Raw genomic sequence first — 21,954 nt, 5'->3', positions numbered from 1 at the left:
TATATGAATGGGTTTTCTTCAAGTGAAAAAGGATAATGAACCATTAGGAAGTTGTATCACTAGAAAGATGTATCATTAGGAAGATGTATCTAGAAAGGGGGAGACAAATTGTCACTTTTTTTTTTTTCCTTGTGGTAAAATTTATGTATCCAATGTGTCTGGACTATGAGAACAAATAAACACATCATCAACATAGTGTAGCCAAACTATTAGTTTAAGTGTGGCTGTGTTGAATGCCTGGTTTTCAAAATGTTCCATACAGAAGTTATCTTAGGGGAGAGGGAGGATCCATTGCAGTTCCATCCAACTGTTTCTATATTTTTCCTTTCCATAAGAAATAACCAGAATACATGATGAATCTGAATAATTCAATTGTCAGGGGATTGGGGGGGGGGGGGTATGTGGCTTAATGTGGTCTCTTGACTTGATTGTTGTACTAGCATTAATTTTTATGGTCAATATTCCAATTTACATCATATTCCTCCCAGTTGTGGATTCAGTTGACAAGCTTCTTCCTAGTAAACAACAGTAAGATCTGGCTGGACTCATGCTTATGATGGAAAAGGAGTGCCCTTGGTACATGTTATACATGTTATTCTCAAATGCTATTAATTCCCACCTGTTTGTTGGTGAATCATAAGTCACTTTTACCAGGTGTTGGTAGTTCATTGCATCTCAGTTTGTTTGCTAGGCCAAAACAGTGGCACTTGTTTTTTACGGGGCAAAGATATATTTATCAGCTAGTAATGGTGTCATCCTTTAGCATCTGTGGAAGTGTTTCTTGGAAGTCAAGGATGATATCATTACACTTTTTGTTTCGTCTTTGGCTTCAGCTGAGCTCAGTATTATAAATGTCAATATAATGAAGTTACAAAGGTTGTTGCTTTCAATGTGAGATGCTTATTAACAAGGCAATGATTGCAAATCATTTCAACCTTGCTTTCTATTGATTTGATTCTGCATGATAGTTTCATTAAGATAATTTCATTAAGATGCTGTTTCTAGACCATGCTTTCTGAGGTTAAGGAGTTGTTTAACTGAAAGAACACACAGAAAAAGGCTGGTTGAGTAGTTTGGCAGAAGCCTACATGCCAATTCTTCGATCTTTGTTAGCAAACACACATCCAGTTACAACAGAAAACAAGCATAAGGCTTTTTTAACCAGTGGCATGACTCAGGATTCTGTTCTGGGGTTCCTTATTTGTTTAACTTCCTCATAAATGATATATCATATGGATTGACTGGGGATCTTCATTTGTTTGATAATAACACAAAGTTGGGGAGAATTATAAGTAGCACTGTTGATGTTAATTCCCTTCAGGAAGATGGAACGAGGTTGCAGTTTTAATATTAGTAAGTGCAAGATGTTACATTTTGGAGTGCAGAAATATAAGGCTGTGTATTATATCGACGGTGCTGTACTGCAGGAAGTGGATGAGATTAGAGATTTGGAAGTGATGGTTGATAGTAGACTGAATGAAGGCATATTGCTAGTGTTGAAACGGCTACACATCATAATGCGGCCATGATAAGAAGTACTTTAACATGTAGGGATAAGGATGTAGAGACATTGAGATGGTCCAGAGGTGAGTGAGTAAGACAATATTAGGACTTTGGACTGCTGGCTATGGAGAAAGGTTGAAAACATGAGGAATTGTAGAGTTTGGTGGATAGGAGGAAAAGAGGTAACATGATAGAGCTGTTTAAGTTATTGAGGGAATTTTACCAGATTAATCCAAGAGGATTATAAAAGGAGTCAAAGGCTAGAGGAGAAGAACCAGAGGCCATCCCTGGAAGTTATATGCAAGAGTGTGGTGAAAAGTATATTTTTTTAAATAGAGAATTGTGAATGAATGGAGTACATTAATGGAATATGTTGTTAATGATGGTAGTGCTAAGGATTTTAAGATTCAGTATGATAGATATGTTGTCAGTTGAATGAACCTTGCCCAATGGTGTGCAACTCCAAGAAGGGTGTAATAATAATAATTTTTATTTCTACTGTATGTATATCGATTTGCATAGCTAAAAATGTATTTAATAATAATAAAAAAGGGTTTTGTTAATATTAGTGATTTTTATATAGAGGATATTATCATAATATTAATCCTACCGGCTGCGCCATTATTTAAATATAAGATATTTATTAATTTAATCCTGTATATAGAAATTATCTCTGTTCAACAATTATATTTTTTTTATTTCCGAATGCTTTTATTATATTTATTTATTGCACAATGGTTCACTCCAATTGGTGCAATAAACTTATTTTTACTCTTTCTTACAGAATCGAAAAAATCACTGACTCAAGACCAAAATACAAAATAAATACATTTAATATAACAAAAACAATATATATATATATATATATATATATACACTTCAAACAAATATTACATAACTATCTACAAATTAATTGGATCCAAGGCCTTTTAAAAATAAATTTACACTTACAACTAGACTAAACACTTTGTTTGCACAATGACAAAATGTTCATAGCCAGTTTCTTTCTCTGTTAAGGCCCTCTTCCAAAGATATATGACTTTATTCTTCATTTTCACAGGATCCTTTTTTTTCACTCATGTAGCACACATTAATTCTTCCTAACTCAATTCTGTCTCTTTTTAGTAGAAATAATAGTTAGATACGGCGTCCTTAATACAGATGAAACTTCCTAATCAGAGTTTTCTCGAACATTCCTTTAGAACGTAAATAGCAATTTCTTCTTTTATTCACTAATGTTTATTGACAGTCTTAACTCTTCCACTTTAAAAGAATTTACAATTCTACGATTCCCTTTTCGGAATCTACTATAAATCTTCCAATTAGCGTTTCCTCCAATATTTCTTTTAAAATGCCTATAGCAATATTTCCCTTTTATTTATCAATACTTATTCAACTTCATAGTTCCACGATTCCTTATTCAGAATATACTATTAATTTTCCTCTGACTGTCACACAAAAAAAATAAATTTCCTCCGAATCTAAATGTCTGCCAGCCTGTGTTCTAATTTCTTTCCGAACGCTATCTTGTTTATCTCTTCGTTAATACGATACCAAACGCTGTTCTTGTCAGCTGTCAATCACACATCAACCTTCTCAATGAGCATACGCACTTAATGAAAATGGCAAGCAAGAAACTAAATATAATAGCTGGCATGTTGTCTCCGTTAGCGACAAGAGAATGTCTTCATAAAACACAACTTTTGATAATTTTAAATTACAATAAAATTATTGTACTTACGGGATTTGATATTTGTATTACTTACAGGAATTTTATTGTAATTTTAAAAATTTAAAAATTCCTGTAAGTAATCATCATCATGCGTATCATGGATTTAGGCCTAGCATGGCCTGTTCCGGCCTTAGAAGTCATCGTTGAATCGTTTAAGAGGACGTCCTGGTTTTCTTTTTGCTAATGGCTTGTACTTTAAGGCTTGTTTTGGTAATCTTTCTGTTTTCATTCTTTGAACGTGTTCCATCATTTATGTTTATATTTTTTAATTTTTTCTATTACTGGTTCTTGGTTTAATTCTTTCATAATTTCTTCATTTCTTTTGTGATCAAATAGGGTACACTTTGCAGTTTTTCTCATAAACTTCATTTCTGCTGTTGTTAATCTTTGTTTGTCTTTTTGTTTTATTGTCCAGATTTTGCTTCCATACATTAAGACTGGTAGGGCTAATGTATTGTATACTTTTAGTCTGGTTTGTTTTTGAACTAGGTTTAGTTTAAATATAGAGTTAATTACACCTGTTATTTTTAAATATTTTGCAATTTTCACGTTTATATCTTTTTCATTTTCATATGTGATCATACATCCTAGGTAGTTAAATGAATTCACCTGTTCTAAGATCTTGTTATCTATTACTATTTTAGTTCTTGTGGGATCTTGTCCTTTAAAGGCCATAGTTTTTGATTTTTCTGTTGATATTATCATACCATAATCTTTGGATATCTCATTTAGATCTAAAATAGCTTTCTGTAGTTTATCTTCAGAATTTGTAATTATTATTTGGTCATCGGCAAAGAGGAGAGTGTTTAAGTTTACTGTAGGAGAAAGTTTAATTCCTTGATGTAAATTTTTATTCCATTTTATTATTATTTCATTTAAGTAGATATTAAAAAGAGTTGCTGAGAGGGGATATCCCTGTCGGACCCCTTGGTTTATCTCTCTCATATATGATAGCTCGTGATTTAATCTTATTTGTATTTGATTATTTTCATATATACTTGGGATAGCTTTTAGGATATTATTTGGTATTTGTCTTTCTTTTAATATGTTAAATAATATGTTTCTTTTAACTTTGTCAAATGCTTTTTCAAAGTCAATAAATGCAATATGTATTTCTAAATTGTATTCTCTTTTTTTTCTATTATTAATTTTAGGCAAAGGGCTGGCTCTATACATGATCGTCCTTTTCTAAATCCATTCTGTAATTCTAAAATAAAGTTTTCGGAATATTTCATTAGTTTGCTATTTAAGATTCTGCTATATATTTTGTAACAGGAATTTAGTACACTGATACCTCTATAGTTTTTAGGGTCATCTCTATTACCTTTTTTAAAGATAGGAATCACAATTTTTTTCCATTCTATTGGAGGGGATACCAGTTGAATAAATTTTATTTAAAAATAATAAGAGTCTTTCTTTGAATCTTGTTCATGCGTATTTATATAGTTCTGAACCAAGCTTATCTTCTCCAGGTGATTTTACGTTTCTTGTTTCTTTCAGGCTGATTTCTAATTCTTCTTTAGTTATTTCATTTTCATTAATTGTTTGCCAGTTGTCTTTTTTAAAATATTTGTCTGTCCACAATTCTGTGCAGTAATTTAGAAATTCTTCTAATTTCAATTCAGTGTTTAATTTTATGTTTTCTTTGGTATCTGCATTTAAGTGTTTCAAAATTTTATATACATTTGGTCTTATTTTATATAAATCATGTTCTAAATTAGAAATAACTTTGTTCCATGATTCTCTGTCTTTTTCTAACTTCTCTTTTAGCTATGGCTCTTATTCTTTTATATTCTATTTCATCTTCTAATATTTTACTGCTTAACCATTTGTGATAGGCTTCTTTTTTCTTTTTGATTATTTCTTTCATTGTATCATCCCAGATCTTCAGTTTTTTCCTTTTATTGAATTTTTTGGTCTTTCCTAAGCTTTCATTTGCTGCTGCATTTAGTATCGTTTTTATATTAAGCCATTCTATTTCTATTTCTTCATTCTGTTTTATTTTGTCTAGATATTGGTTACTTCTTTGTTCATATAGCCATTGTACATTTGTGTCATTCAATAGTCTAGTTTTATAAACAAATGTTTCAATTTTTCTTTCTGTTCTTGTTACTTGTAGCCATTTAGGTGGTAATCTTAACTGTATTTTAACAAGGAAGTCGTCACTGCTTATTTCATATCCTCTGTGAACTCTAACATCTAGTAAAAATTTTGATGTCTTTTCATTTAATATAAAGTAATCTAATATTGATTTCCATCCTCTTGCTGCCCAAGTATATTTATGTATGTCTTTATGTTTATAGAAGGAATTCATTATTTTTAAGTTATTATAAACTACAAAGTCAATCAATTTTTTACCATTCTTGTTTAGAGTATGTTCTCCATGTATTCCTATATTATTATTAACTTTCGTGTTTCCAATTCTTGCATTTAAGTCTCTTGCTAAAATTACGTAATCATTTTTATTTATTTTATTATATATGTTTTGTAGCTGATTATAAAAATCAATATTATCCTGTACTCTTCCTTCTTCTGGGGCATATAAACCAATTATTGTTAAATAGCCTCTATCTATTTTTATTCTGGCTTCTATTATTCTTTCATTCCATCATTTATAATGTTTTAAACTGTTTTGAAAGAGAGTTATAAATCCAAATCATAACTTCTGCTTGTGCTCTTTGGTCTCTGTCGACTCCACTGTATATCTCATTAAAGTTTTCAGTTCTCATGGTTCCTTTTAATTTCTTTTTTGTTTCCGTGATTACTGTTATTTTAAAATTTCTTTCATTTAATAATTGGTCTAATTCTATTTCTTTATATGCTATTCCTCTTACATTCCAGTTTGCTATGTGTATTATATTTTGTTGTTTCCATTTTTGTTTTATCTTTTCCATTCCAGGGTCATTTCCCATAGATTCAATCCAATTATCTTCTTCTGTCAGCTTACTAGTAGAATTATGTTCTCCATGTCAGGGGACTAGCCTGACGATGGAATAGTTTAGTGGTAGGGCTGCTACCTTAATGCTTCTGAACTAGCCTTCTTCCAAATTTAAACCCATAGGAGGAATAGGGTATATTGAAGGGAGAAAGAGTAGATTATAGAAGAATTATAGTAAGGTTATAGAGAGGGCATAGTTGTAAGGCCAGAAATGAAAACACTCCATGGCCCTCGAGTACTCTAATATCATAATGGTCATAAAATAAGAAGAGTTGGCTGATAAGGCCTTATAGGAAAGATTAAAGTAAGTGGATCTTCCTCAAAGTAGAAAAAGAAGAGGATAGATCCAGCTAGAGGTCCATGGGAGTGCCACTTCCCTTACAATCAAGATGATTGCCCCTTATGGCCCTGTTGGTCCACGAGTCCTTATTCAGTATATTTGGACCACCCTACCATACACACACACACACACACACACACACACACACACACGGTGGGCTCCCCTATCCACCACCCTGTGGATGCACTCTCTAGGGGTTACAGGATCCCCTGAGAGCCCCTGCAAGTAATACAAATATCAAATCCAGTAAGTACATAAATTTTTAACTGCTTTACATATCATTTTTGACAAAACAATTTCAATAACGGGCACATCGCAAGTGCCAACAACGCGTGTTATGAAACGAAAACTAATAAACATACTAACATAAAAAATTCGTAAAAATATTCAGAATTTTAAATTATGATTATTTTTCGCATATTTGTAATTTATTGTTATAATAAATTACAAATATGTAAAACCCTTTTTGAATTATGTTAATGTAAAATGTTTGAATAATGTTAATGTCAAAGTAAATTAAAAAAAAAAAAAATACATTTATAATTATTCATATTTGCCTGAGAGGAGTATGTTGGTGTTGCTAAAATTTTAAAAGGGATACGTGGGCACTCAAAGTTTGAGACACAGTGATTAGAACTGAACCTATAATAGTCATTCTGATGATCTAGTGTTTCTATAAGGCTTCAAAGGCATATTCTCATCTGAGCATCAATTATTAATTATAAATTATTAATTTTATTCTGCAGAAATATGAAATTAAGAACTGTCATAAATGATCAGATTTATGCAGAATCAAGACAATTACTTCATACATGAATTTAAATAAAAAGTTATTACATTTAACATTAAATCAAAGTAATATATAACCTACTAAGACTTCTAATAGCTTCATCTGTAAACTGAACCATTTCTGGTGTAAGTCCATGTTCCTTCAACTGCTTTGGAATCAGATGATTTCTAGCAATGTGTTCCTTCTCATCATGTGTATAACCAGGAACAGCAATGAGCTAAAAATAATGTAATAAAAAACATATTTAAAACATTTGCTCCATAATTCAAAAATACCTGCTATCATATTATAAATATTATAACTGAAAAATTTCTGGCAGCTCTAAACTTGAAATATGAAAAAGGCATATCATATATAGTGCATAATTGAAGTTTTTATTTATTTTTTTATTATATATATATATTTTAACATTTTGGTGGTTGTGAAGGTGTTGATCAAATTAACAGTATAATAACCACATGACATGAAGTAATCTAAACGACTTTATTAAACTAAACATCTTCACTAGTTTGTGTGTGCTGACAGGTACACTACATCTGAAGTCTGTGCTTATATTAAAACGAGTTAAAATGTATCATAGCAATGAAAGAATACAACAGATGAAAATTAAAATAAACAACAAATACATGAAAGTTGGTTTACATTGCTAGTATTGTCAAGTTCTACAATGTAGAGTATGTCATAGCCAAGGTGTGGAAATGTCAGATTTTTGATTGAATGAAGACCAAGCTTGGTGCAGGATAATGCCCAGGTTCTTAGTGAACTGAGTAGGAGTGCACAGTATTTCATAACTTTCCTTAAATTTTCAAACATTACTGTTTTTTTTTTTCCAGATGAAAACAGTTATGTTTGATTTAAGACATTTCAATTTTTTGTCATCCAGTATGAAGAGTCTTTATGAAAAGTTCAGTCAGATTTATGTTTCCTTTTCTTTTATGGCATATTTAAAATACACTGTGATGATGGCTTCTCCAGTACATTCTGTTTGACCAACATTGCAAATAACCAAGAGTAAATCTTATAGACCATCAGTTTCTGGGAGAAGGGGAGGAAACAATAATGGATTCCTGGCAAAAAACAGACTCGTTTGGAGGAGGATTCAAAAGGAGATAATAATGCAAGCCTTCTGTGTAGTACTATCACATGTATCCTGTACACCTCATTGATATGTACTCCCACAAGGATGTACAGATGCTATCATGGTATTCTGCATACTCTATGTACATATCAGGAATTTCATGGTGATGATATCAATCCTACACAGTGGAGGACAAAAAAACCAATGACACAGCATTGCCACACGTGTGTTCAAGTGGTTAGGGAGAAAGAAAGAAAGAATCTCTTAATGAATTTATTGAAGGCTGGGTATGAAACTTGCATTCTGAGAAGTTAAAAATAAATAAATCTACTGTGGCCTTTTATACCCAAAGGGAGTATTATGTTTTATATATATATTTTTTTTAATTAATTACATGACCACAGGTTTTTATCATGATTTGAACTTAACAGCATGAAGTATCAACACAATAAAGTTATCACATCTAATTAATAATAATTAACTAATTATTACTATTATCATATAGTACAGGACAAATTTTTTTCATGGAATGGGAGGGACACACTATCACACACACAAAGCTCATTCAATGTCTCCCATTCCATGGAAAAAATTTGTCCTATACTACACATTCCAAAGATCATTGACCACCTTTATAAATCTTCTTTGCATCCTTTCAACAAATTCTCATCACCATGAAAACCTGACAACCAAATCTGTGCACAATAATCCAGATAAAGCCTGATCGGGGCCTTATACAATGGCATCATAACCTCTTAATTTCTGATGTCAAGGTCCTCTGCATCACTGCCATTACTGAATGTGATGTCATCACAACTTGTGCAATGTGGCCCCTAAATTTCAAGTCCACCACAATTCCAGATCTCTCATCTCTTCTACCTCCTTTGAAGTTCCTCCAGTAAGTGTATACTTTGCATCCCATCATTGCTTACCAAATTTCAAACCTTACACTTTGTAACACTGAACTGACAGTTCCACTTACCTGTATTCATGCAATCTATTCAAGTCCTAAAGTAAGGTCATAACATCTGCTTAACTCTGAATTGATCTTCCAAATTTTGTATCATCTGCAAACAGTTGCATATCACCAGCTAACACAACAGAGCACACCACTACTGACCTTCCTCTTTCAAGATACTGCACCAACATATACAACTTTCTGATACCTACCTGACAGCCTATTGAACTCAGTCTGTTATCCAATCCCATCTGTTTCACTTATTTAATAGCTTGTCGTGACGGCAGTTTATCAAGAGATTTTGTAAATTCTAAATATACCACTGTATATGCATCTCCCTTCTCCAAGGCATTTGTTACCTGGTTATAGTACATAAGCAAGTCAGTAAAACGTGATGTACCTTTAATAAATCCATGCTGATAACCATAGAGAATACTGGTGTTATCAACCCATTTCTGTATCCTACTTCTCGCCAATCTCTCTCTCTAGTACCACCTTCAACCATAACTACAGATACACAATGTCCTATAATTTGAAGGTACAGCCTTATCAACACCTTTATGCAGTGGAACAATTTTACCTTATTTTCATTCCTTTGGAATATGTGCTGTTGTAAGACTTATTAAAGAGGCATGCCAATGCTACTGCCAATTCACTGGAACATTTCCTTACATCGTGTGGTGATATATCAAATCCTATTGCCTTATTCACATCAGGGTTATTTATTTCCTCAAATACCTCCTGCTCACTCACAATTAAGCCATCCTCTTCTATGCCCTCTAATAAACACCCTTATAAATTGATCACTGAATACTTCAACAATGTCTTCTGCAGCAGTTCACCATTCTATCATTTTCATTCCTTTAACATCATCTTGCCATGACCATTCTTCTTTCTACTTGCCACCTATCTAAAAAAACTCTGTAAGCTTTTTCTTTGCATGATTTCGCAATTTCTGCTCATACTGCACTTTTGTTTTCCTTATTGAGTCACTCTCCTGACTTGTTCTTTATACTCTTACACATGTAACTGATTGTTACCATTTTTCATCCTGTTCCATCTCCAAAGTACCTTCTTCTTCCAGATTTCATGCTTAAGTCCCTCATTCATCCATTTTACACTTACCTTATTCAGCCTTTTGACCTTTGGAATACATTCACACATTGATGCTGTTATGTACTTCTGTGTCAGTTCCCAAGCAGCATTTATTTGCTTACTGTTCAACGTCTCATTCATGCAATAGCTCCAAGCTGTTTTCTAAGCTTGTCATAATCACCAGCCTTATATTTTCTTTCCTTATAGAAGTCTGCATATGGCTAGCCACAACCTAGGTGATCACTTCAGGATCACTCTCACCAACTGGAGGAAAGTATGAAACTCCACTCACAATTACATCCTCTCATGGAATGATCAGATCTAAAACTCTCGAATAAGGGTTACCATTAGGAAGGCAATTTTCGCCTTCCTAATGGTAACCTTTCTTTCTCTGTATATAGAAAACCTACTCGTATAGGCAGATACATTCACAAACTCTCCCACCACCACTCCCTCAGCAATATGGCATTATTAAAACTCTTACCAATAGACCCCACAATCTTTGTTCCAGTGAAACTGCCCTTTCAACTGATCTCAAATACATACACAACACCTTCCTTTCCAATGGCTACAGTGATTACAGAATTAAAAAATAATCAAGTCCTTCCCCATTACCCGACCATCTCTTCAGAAGGACTTCAGAAATGAGATCACCATACCTTACATCTGTGGTACATCAGAAAAAATGGCCAGATCATTAAAAAAGTACAACCTCCATACAGCTTCTAAGCCCTACTGTAAACTTGCTACCCTTATCTGTTCCACCAAAGACCAGCTCCCTCCTCTCTCAGTGACTGGAGTATATAAAGTACCTTGTGCCAGTAAACTGGCTTACTTTGGACAGACAGGCAGATCAGCAACCATCCGGTTAGAAGAACTTGGATACAACCCACAGGATCTCCTAAAAAAAAAACCACTATGCTCCACCATAGTAAATTCAAAAAGAAAGACTATTCTTTGAACCTGCATCTGCACTCAGGAATCAACCAAATTTAAACAAATATGGTTGCATTAAACTTCCCAAAATTTGGGAAACATTAATTATAATTAATGTTTCCCAAATTTTGTATAATGTTATACGGATATGTATAATGTTATACATAATGTTCCCTTAATGCATAACATTATACATATCTGCAAGGAGATGTGTTTTGCATTATGGGAGATACTGAGTTAGGAGTGATGTTAGCTTGGTCCACCTTTGCTACGAGTTTCCTGGTGTTGTACTACCTTACCCCAGTCTTGAAGATATTTTCAGGCGCAAACTTTGTTTGCTCACACTTGGATAAAGGATTAAACTAAATTTATTATAGATTCCAAGGGCATTATCCACAAAGAACTCATTCCATCTGGCCAAACGGTCAATGGTGAGTTTTATCTCGAAGTTTTGAAGCGATTGATAGTGAGAATTCGTCGCGTAAGACATGAATATCGTGATGCAGGCAGCTGGTCACTTTTGCATGATAATGCACCATCTCATCATTCAAACATTGTGAGACAGTTTTTGAGCAAAAACTAAGTTTGTGTGTTGGATTACTCACTGTATTCACCTGATTAGCACCCTGTGACTTCTCCTCCCCCGACTTCATTTGCCGATGAAAGGAAAGCAATACGACATTTTGAAAATGTTCAAGCGGCAGTAACCACGACCCTCAACAGTATCCCAAAAACCGATATAAAAAACTCATTTACGGAATTAATTGAATGTGCGAAACACTGCAGCGATGCTGAGGAAGAGTATATTGATTGAAATAAATGATCTGAATAATTATAATTGGCCTGTATTTTATTTTCTATCAAAAGTTCGGATTCGTTTTGGACAGAGGGTATAGAATTCCATGTGGTATTCTGTCAAAGGCTTTTGCAAAGTCCAGCAGTATCACAATAAACCCATTACCTTTATCCATCTCAGCCATCACTGTATTATAAAATGTGAGCAAGTTACCGAGGCATGACCCAACCATTACAAAACCATGTTGTTCCCCCCCCCCCCCCATATAGTATCCTATTTCCGTCTATCCATTCCTATATTTTGTTCTTGACCAACTTCTCCAGTAGCTTGACAACAACTCCTGATATGATGATTGGTTGGTAATATGCTACATCAGTCTTGGAGCTTCCTTTATGCAATGGAACTATTTTCCCCTCTTTCCATCCCCTTGGGACTAACCTAGAGCTCAGACTTAGATTAAACAATGTGGTCAGAGGCATTCACAATTCCATAGCACCTTTACATACAACTTGAGCTGTACCATCTAATCCCATAGCTGTATTCACATCAAGGTTCTGTATTATGTTATGCATCGCATAAGACATGAATAATCCAGCAGTTTCCATATAAGTGCCTTGACCTCTCTTGTTACTGCACTGTCTCTACCTGGATGAAATACTCATGCAAAGTGTCCACTTAGTAATTCTACTATTTCAGCTGATTCAGTTACATCCCTATCATTGGCAGTCATTAAAATCATTCTGCCATAAATATTCATTCTTTAATTTGCAACTTATTGAAAGAACTGTTTGGGATTATCTTTGGCTTGCACTGCTAATTTCCTTTCATACTCTGCTTCTGCCTTTCTTACCACACTGGTTACCCTTCTGGTCTGTGCTTTGTACTGCTCATTTGCCTGCTAGTCACCTTTCTCCTTGAGTTCCCTTCACATTCTTTTTTTTTTCTTTTTTTTTGCAGCTTAATGATGATATTCATCCATTTAAATCCCACAAGATTTACTTTCCTCAATCTAGGTATGCAGTATGCATTACTTCCCTAAAACATAACTTTACCACTTCCTGTGCACTATCAATATCCAGTCCATGCAGTTTCACATGCCATGGCACTGATCTAAGCAATGTCCTAAGATTGTCATACTAGCCCTGTAATTCAACATATACCCCCTTCTTAACTGAACATTCCACACATTTATCACATCTCTCAGGTGAAGAAATATGATCATTCTTACTAATTGGTCAATGCGAACATATTCGTTATAAACAAATTCTCAGATGCAATTACTAGATAGAGCAGTCTCAAACCCCTAGTATATTCCATCACATGCTATCTCAGGCAGTAGCGCACTCAGGATTTAATCTCGGGGGGGGGGGGGTGCCCGAGTTGAGTAGACGTTTTGAGAATACACACTACGCATCGCATACAACCTATGACTGAGCATCTGCAATGATCGCTAATTCATAAGCAGTATAGACATAGAAGACACGATACAACATTAATTTAAAAAATGAATTTTAATTAGGAAAAGATTTTTGGAAAATTTTCCAGTGTTTTTTCCTTTTTTCTTTGGAGGGTGCCAGGGTCCTCTAGTCCCCCTCTGGGTGTGCCACTGGTCTCAGATAATTATCCCTTAGTAACTGCATAAATTCCATTTCCTTCCTCCCATGTGTCCTCTTCTTCCAATCTACATTCACATAGTTGAAATCCCCCATAACAGTTATCTGCCCTCCACTCATTGAGTTTATTTGCTGATGCATACTATTATTATTATTACGGGAAACTCCAGGGAGTCCTTAGACTCATCGACGGAGGCCCCAAATCATGTTCATCACAACTATTCAACATTCATACAGTATCTATCATACCTCGCCTTAAACTTTCACTGTCACAGCATCCACCACAGACTCTGGCAGCCCATTCCACTCATTCACCACTCTAAAAGTAAAGAACCCAGCTCTAACACCCTTACTAACCACACTTTTGCAAAGCTTCCATGGATGTTCCCTAGTCCTCCCACAACCAGCCCTGTTTTCAAAAATATCTTCTGAATTAATTTTATAGAAACCCTTCAGTAATTTGAATGTCTCAATTATATCTCCCCTCCTCTGCCTATCAACCAATTTTTGCAACCCACAAATCCTCAACCTGATCTAATAAGGTTCATTCCACAGACCTGCTATCATCTTGGTCACTTGCCTCTGGATCCTCTCAACCTCCTCCCCATCAAGAAGAAACCTAGGTGACCAAATCTGGGCACAATAGTCAAGATGGGGTCTTATCAAGGCTCAATACAGAGGAACAATAACCTGCTTGTCTCTGCTTGTCAACGTATTCTTCAGCAACCAAGTGATTTGATGAGCTGATTTGGCCACTTTTGCAATGTGGCCCCTAAACTTCAACTCTTTATCCACCAACACTCCTAAATCTCGTGCCTCATCAATTTCCTGGAGTACAGTTCCACCAATGTAGTAAACTGCTGCTAATCTTTTCACCCCAAAATGTATAACCTTATATTTTGCCACATTAAATTGACATCCATTCTCCTTAGCCCAGACCTCCAATCTATCCAAATCATCCTGCAAAATTTTGACATCATCTGCATTCACTATTGTCCTACCCAACTTTGCATCATCCACAAACAAATGAACTGTTCCTCTCAGATCCTTTCCTATATCATTAATGAACAAATTAAACAGCAGTGGTCCAAGAATAGATCCTTGTGGCACACCACTAGTCACAGGCCGTCTTGTGGACTGGACTCTACTCCTGAATAAACCACTCTCTGATATCTCTCTGTCAACCACCCTCCTATCCATCTCACCAACTCTATATCCATCCCCCATATGCTGCATTTTACTGATTAGAATTCCATGTGGTATCCTGTCAAAGGCCTTAGCAAGGTCCAGAATCACTGTAAACCCATTACCCTTATCCAGTTCAGTCGTCAATGTGTTATAATATGTGAGCAAGTTACTGAGGCATGACCTACCCTTCACAAAACCATGCTGTCCCCGATACAGTATCCCATTTTCATCTATCCAGTCTTGTATTTTCCTCTTGACTATTTTCTCCAAGACCTTGATAATGATTCCTGTTATGCTGATTGGACAGTAATTTTCAACAGCAGCCTTGGAACCACCTTTATGCAGCAGAACTATTTTCCTCTTTTTCCACCCCCTTGGGACTGACCCAGACCCGAGGCTCAAATTAAACAAAATGGTCAAGGGCACTGACAATTCTTTAGCCACCTTACGTACGACACGAGCTGGTATACCATCCAATCCCACAGATGTATTGACATTGAAGTTCTGTAATAGACTATTTACCTCTACTTCATTCATCACAATTCCAATATAAGCTGTTGGTTCTTCCATTCTTCCTGCAATGTCACCACCTGGATGATATACTCTCCCCATCTTTTCCATCCACTGGTCTATAGAAGCATCCAACTACATATTTTGTTCTGCTGGTTCTATGAGCGGTGGCTGAAAAGTTGTGATAAACACCTAAAACAAAAATGATATAAACACAAGAAAGAACATATCTTAAAACCCTTTAACCCCCATGTTTCATCAAATTGTAATCATTTGTTCTTTTTCTTTTAGGATATATAAGAAAACACATCAGAGGTTTTGAAGAAATTTGAAGACAGAAGAGATACGGGACATTAAGTTTTTCAGGCTAAAAAAAAACCCGCAATTGAGAGTTACCAAACTTTGTGTGAGACTTCAGGGGACTGTGCCCCATCATATCAAACAGTTGCCAGATGGATAGCCAAGTTTTAAACTGGATATCCTGGACAACAGATGTCTCCAGGTTAGGAAGACCTTTCACAGCGATCATACCTGAAAACATCGATGCAGTGCATGCGATGATCCTTGATGATAGATGAATACCAGTAAAAACATTGCAATGGCTCTGGGGATATCCAGCAAATGAGTTGTAGTCTTTATCCACCAATGTCTGGACAGCAGAAGCTCTCAGCAAAATGGATCCCCAAATGTTTGAATGTAGAAAGTATTTTTATATCTCCTCCTGAGATTTTTATTTAATAAGGTTAAAACACCTTATGGTAACTTGTTTTGGTAAAATACTTACACGCTCTGCATTATTAAATCTTGGTATTTCTAGCCTGGCTCCCATTGATGAGACCTCAATAAAGGTCGAAACTGGTTTGGGTAGTGGCCCCTTGCCTTTAATACAAAACATCATACATCCCCTTATTGGAGATGTGTTTTGGCATTAAGGGTAAATATTAAGATTAGTGATCGGAGCTTGTTCCACCTTTACCACGAGTTGCCTTGGTCTTGCACTACCTGTAGGATCAGCTAGACTTGCATCATTTGCAGGCGCAAACTTGACATTTTGTCTGTTTGCTTACTTGGGAAATGGAGTAAAACCAGGTTTAAAATTGCTTGGTATCTTTAACAAATGTTTGAATGCTGACCAAAAGAGAGAATGTGTGCTGTCACATGACTCAAGGAATTTTGGGTCATTTTGAGAAATCGGGTGCAAATATATGGCTTGTAATGTGACTACTGATGAAACATGGCTTCATCACTATGACTCAGAGACTAAACAACAGTCAATGGAGTGGAGACACAAAGATTCTCCACAGCTAAAGAAGTTCCATACCCAAAAGTCAGCAGGGAAGGTTCTTGCTATTGTCTTTTGGGATATGGATGGTGTTGTAAAAATAATCATAATTTAAAATTATGAATCCCTTTTACAATCGTTCCTCTACATTAGTATATTATTAGTTTTGATTTAATAACATGTATGATCGACACTTGAGATGTGCCCGTTATTGATATTATTAACATTAAAATAAAATGTAAACCAATTAAGATTTGATGTACTTACTAGATTCTGATAGTTTATAATAATTTCAGTTTTCGTTACTGTATTTCATAATTGTTAACTGTTGAGGTATTTGTTTTGTTCTGTAAAGATATTCTCTTTTATGCTAATAAAGACAATGTGTCAGCCATTAATACCTAACTTCTCACTTGCAATTTACATGAAGTGTATATGCTCACCAAGGAGATTGATGGGTAATTGACAGCTGACAGAGAGAGTAGTCGGTATTGGGGTAACGAGGAAGATGAGTAGAGAGAGAGAATGGAAATTTGAGAAAGGCAATCAGAGAATTTTGATCTTAGGAAGCTTTTAAGAAAGCATGATAGTCAGGAAAATATTAATGGAAGATTCCGAAAAGGAATCACAGCACTGTGAATCTTTAAACTGGAAGAGTTGAGACTGTTAACAAGTGTTAAGTAAATAAAAGAAGATATCTGAATAGCTGTTCTAATAAGTGTTTGAAGAAACACTGAATGGAAAGTTTCATCTTCTGTCTTAAGGACACAGGATCTATTTATTATTCTATTGGAAAAAAGCAACAGAATGAGTGAAATCAGAAACTTTTTTTTCTCTAGTAAAGAGCATGGGGTTTTGTGTCATATTGAATTGTGAGAGGTAAGAATTTTTGTACTCCAGGGAGGCAGAGAGGATGATTTGAGAAAATGTATGCTAAACGGGGAGATAAAAGAAGATCCCATGAAAAAGAAGAAATAAATTTTGTATTTTTGGAAAGGGCCTAACCAAGAAACTGACTCTGATGAACATTTTGTTGTTGTAAAAATTTCTTGTGAAAACAAGGTGTGTTTAGTCTGGTAGGCATGAGTAAACAAACCAGTAATAAAATTAGTCAGAGAATGAATGATTTTATTTACTTTTTTTTTGATAAGAAAATCTCTAAAGTATACACTTATTATGGAAGGCCTTGGATCCAATTGGTTTTGTAGTTATTTGTGTAATTTTATTTAAAATGCATATGTTTTTGTTTCATTAAATGCATATAATTTTTTATCTGGTCTTGAGTCACTGCACCAATGGGAATGAACTCTTGTGTGTTACTTAACACTTGGTGTAAAATAATCTCTTTACAGACATGAAAAATGATAAATAATAACAGTGTAATCCTTATGAAGTATTTCAAAAAAGGTGAAACTGTTACAGCTGCAGTTTATTCAACAGCTCTGAAGGAATTGGAGATAATGAAGGAAAAACACCACAGAAAACTGAGCAGAGGTATGTTGCTTTTGCAGGATAATGCACTTGCTCACACTGCTCATGAAACCCAACAGACAATGCACAAATTGGTCCCATCCTGATCCCATCTGACTATTTCCTTTCAAGAAACACTTCAAAGGAACAAAATTTACCACAGATAATGAAGATGAAGTAATATATGCAGCAGAGGACTGGCTTGTGCAACAAGGGAAAATTTTTTCTCAGAGGATTGCAAATGATGCAGTAGTATTGTAACAAGTGTATAACACTTCGTGGGGAATATGTAGAATACGTAGAATAAAAGGACCTCCCAGATGAGTCTTTGACTCCATGAGGTCTTGGGTAGTAGTATTAGTAATAATAATAACATGTAAGTTACATAGCGCTACCTCAATTCCTTCATGGCGATTATCACAACTTTTCAGCACACCCTCATATCTCACACCAGATAGACTCAAGTGTGCTATTTTCACCTCTATTGTTTTTGATTGCAGTTCATCAACATCAATAACACTCTTCCCCCTATTCTTTTCTCTCTATCCTCCCTGAATACATTATATCCCACTAACTATATCATCTGCTGTCAGCTATGTCTTACTAATGCCAATAACCTTTGGCCAGGATGAAATAACCAATGGCAAAATGTGCTTCCCCTTGTTCCCACTGCTCCTGGCATTAGTGTACATAAAGTGTAGAAGCCCCTTAGGCCCAGCACTATCCTGAGGCTTTATACTAACTATCTCATCCTGGTTTGTTACCAGTGGTACTAACCTTGGCATTTTATGCACATATTTACACTCAACTGTCTCAATGATGTCTGCATATCCACTCAACAGCTCCCCCACCCAAAAGATCTAGTTTCCCTGATTGTGCACATCCACTTTCACTTCACTCAACAACACTTTTCCAGATTCTGAACACCAAATCCATTCAAATGCAAACCATCCTTCTTGTATAAGTCTTTTTGCAAATCAAACTCACTCCACACATTCACAAACTCCACATTATTCCTTGGAGCCATATCATTGAATAAAAAGTTCAATGGTAAAGAAATAAATGCTGCTTGGGAACTGACAAAGAAATACATCATCATCATACGTATCAAGGATTTAGGCCTAGCATGGCCTGTTCCGGCCTTAGAGGTCATCATTGAATCGTTTAAGAGGACGTCCTGGTTTTCTTTTTCCTAATGGCTTGTACTTTAAGGCTTGTTTTGGTAATCTTTCTGTTTTCATTCTTTGAACGTGTTCCATTCATTTATGTCTATATTTTTTAATTTTTTCTATTACTGGTTCTTGGTTTAATTCTTTCATAATATCTTTGTTTCTTTTGTGATCAAATGGGGTATACTTTGCAGTTTTTCTCATAAACTTCATTTCTGCTATTGTTAATCTTTGTTTGTCCTTTTGTTTTATTGTCCAGATTTCGTTTCCATACATCAAGACCGGTAAGGCTAATGTATTGTATACTTTTAGCCTGGTTTGTTTTTGAACTAGGTTTGGTTTAAATATAGAGTTAATTACACCTGTTATTTTTAAATATTTTGCAATTTTTACGTTTATATTTTTTTCATTTTCATATGTGATCATACATCCTAGGTAGTTAAATGAATTCACCTGTTCTAAGATCTTGTTATCTATTACTATTTTAGTTCTTGCTGGATTTTGTCTTTTAAAGGCCATAGTTTTTGATTTTTCCATTGATATTATCATACCATAATCTTTGGATATCTCATTTAGATTTAAAATAGCTTTCTGTAAGTTATCTTCAGAATTTGTAATTATTATTTGGTCGTCTGCAAAGAGGAGAGGGTTTAAGTTAACTGTAGGTGAAAGTTAAATTCCTTGACGTAAATTTTTACTCCATTTTATTATTATTTCATTTAAGTAGATATTAAAAAGAGTTGCTGAGAGGGGACATCCCTGTTGGACCCCTTGGTTTATCTCTCTTGTATATGATAGCTCGTGATTTAATCTTATTTGTATTTGATTATTTTCATATATACTTGTGATAGCTTTTAGGATATTATTTGGTATTTGTCTTTCTTTTAATATGTTAAATAATATGTTTCTTTTAACTTTGTCAAATGCTTTTTCAAAGTCAATAAATGCAATATGTGTTTCTAAATTATATTAATTTTAGGCAAAAGGCTGGGTCTATACATGATAGTCCTTTTCTAAATCCATTCTATACCTCTAGAATAAAGTTTTCGGAATATTTCATTAGTTTGTTTTTAAGATTCTGTTATATATTTTGCAACAGGAATTTAGTATACTGATACCTCTATAGTTTTTAGGGTCATCTCTATTACCTTTCTGAAAGATAGGAATCACACAATTGCTTTTTTCCATTCTATTGGGGGGATACCAGTTGAGTAAATTTTATTTAAAAATAATAAGAGTCTTTCTTTGAATCTTGTTCCTGCGAAGAAATACATAACAGCATCAATGTGTGAATGTATTCCGACGGCCAAAAGGCTGAATAAGGTAGGTGTAAAGTGGATGAATGAAGAGCTTAAGAATGAAATCTGGAAGAAGAAGGAGGTACTTTGGAGATGGAACAGGATGAAAAATGGTAATAATCAGTTACATGTGTAAGAGCATAAAGAACAAGCCAGGAGGGTGACTCACCAAGGAAAATAAAAGTGCAGTATGAGCAGAAATTGGCAAATCATGCAAAGGAAAACCTTACAGTTTTTTTTAGATAGGTGGCAAGTAGAAAGAAGCATGATCATGGCAAGATGGTGTTAAAGGATGAAAAATTATAGAATGGTAACTGCTGCAGAAGACATTGTTGAGGTATTCAGTGATCAATTTATAAAGGTGTTTCATCCTAATCAGAATGAAATTATGGGGAACTTAAGTGTAGAGGAGATAGGAAAGGATGGCTTAATTGTGAGTGAGCAGGAGGTATTTGAGGAAATAAAAAACCCTGATGTCAACAAGGCAATAGGATTTGATGATATATCATCACATGTCATAAGGATATGTTCCAGTGAATTGGCATGCCTCTTTAATAAGATTCTTACAAAAGCACATGTTCCAAAGGAATGAAACGAAGGTAAAATTATTCCACTGGATAAAGGTTGCATAAAGGCTGTAGCTTCAAATTATAGGCCGATCTGTATATCTGGAGTGGTGAAGGTACTGGAGAGAAGCAGGATACAGAAATGGGTTGATAACACCATTATGCTCTGTGGTTATCAGCATGGATCTGTTAAAGGTACATCATGTTTTACTAACTTACTTATGTACTATAACAAGGTGACAAATACCTTGGACAGGGGAGATGCTTATATAGGTGTACATGGATTTTGCAAAAGCTTCTGATAGACTGCCACATGGCAAGATGTTCAATACATTGAAACAGATGGGAATGAATAACAGACTTCTTACTTGAATCAGTAACTGGCTGTCACGCAAAGTATCAGTAGACATTGGTATCAATAGTGGTGCAGGGATCAGTTTTGGGACCATTGTTGTTCAATTTGTATGTTAATGATATTGGGATGGGCTTAACTAGTGATATGCAGCTATTTGCAGATGATGCAAAATTGGGGAGAGAAATGCAGGTTCAAGGCAGATGTTATGATCTTACAGGTGGACTTCAATAGATTGCATGAATGGACAGATAAGAGGAACTATCAGTTCAATGTTGCACGGTGTAAGAGTCTGAGATTTGGTAAGCAACGATGGGATGCAAAGTATAAACTTAGTGCA

At 34.8% G+C, this 21,954-nt stretch overlaps 1 protein-coding gene across 3 annotated transcripts in view; it reads right to left on the bottom strand.

Moving 5' to 3' along the window:
• LOC150103434 (lon protease homolog 2, peroxisomal-like) overlaps positions 1 to 21,954 on the bottom strand; it is a 641,828-nt gene that overhangs the window by 133,870 nt on the left and 486,004 nt on the right. For all 3 annotated transcript variants that reach the window (XM_090397545.1, XM_090397547.1, XM_090397544.1), the window contains exon 14: positions 7,385 to 7,520. In XM_090397545.1, the coding sequence (XP_090253671.1) occupies positions 7,385 to 7,520 (136 nt within the window). The remainder of the gene's footprint in view (positions 1 to 7,384; positions 7,521 to 21,954) is intronic.

This window comes from Typopeltis vanoorti, chromosome 9 (genome assembly GCF_054136105.1).
Source record: "Typopeltis vanoorti isolate ZY-2024b chromosome 9, IOZ_Tvanoo_1.0, whole genome shotgun sequence".
NCBI lineage: Eukaryota > Metazoa > Arthropoda > Arachnida > Uropygi > Thelyphonidae > Typopeltis > Typopeltis vanoorti.
The sequence above is the reverse complement of the archived record's forward strand: the minus strand, read 5'-3'. Positions and strand labels throughout refer to the sequence as shown.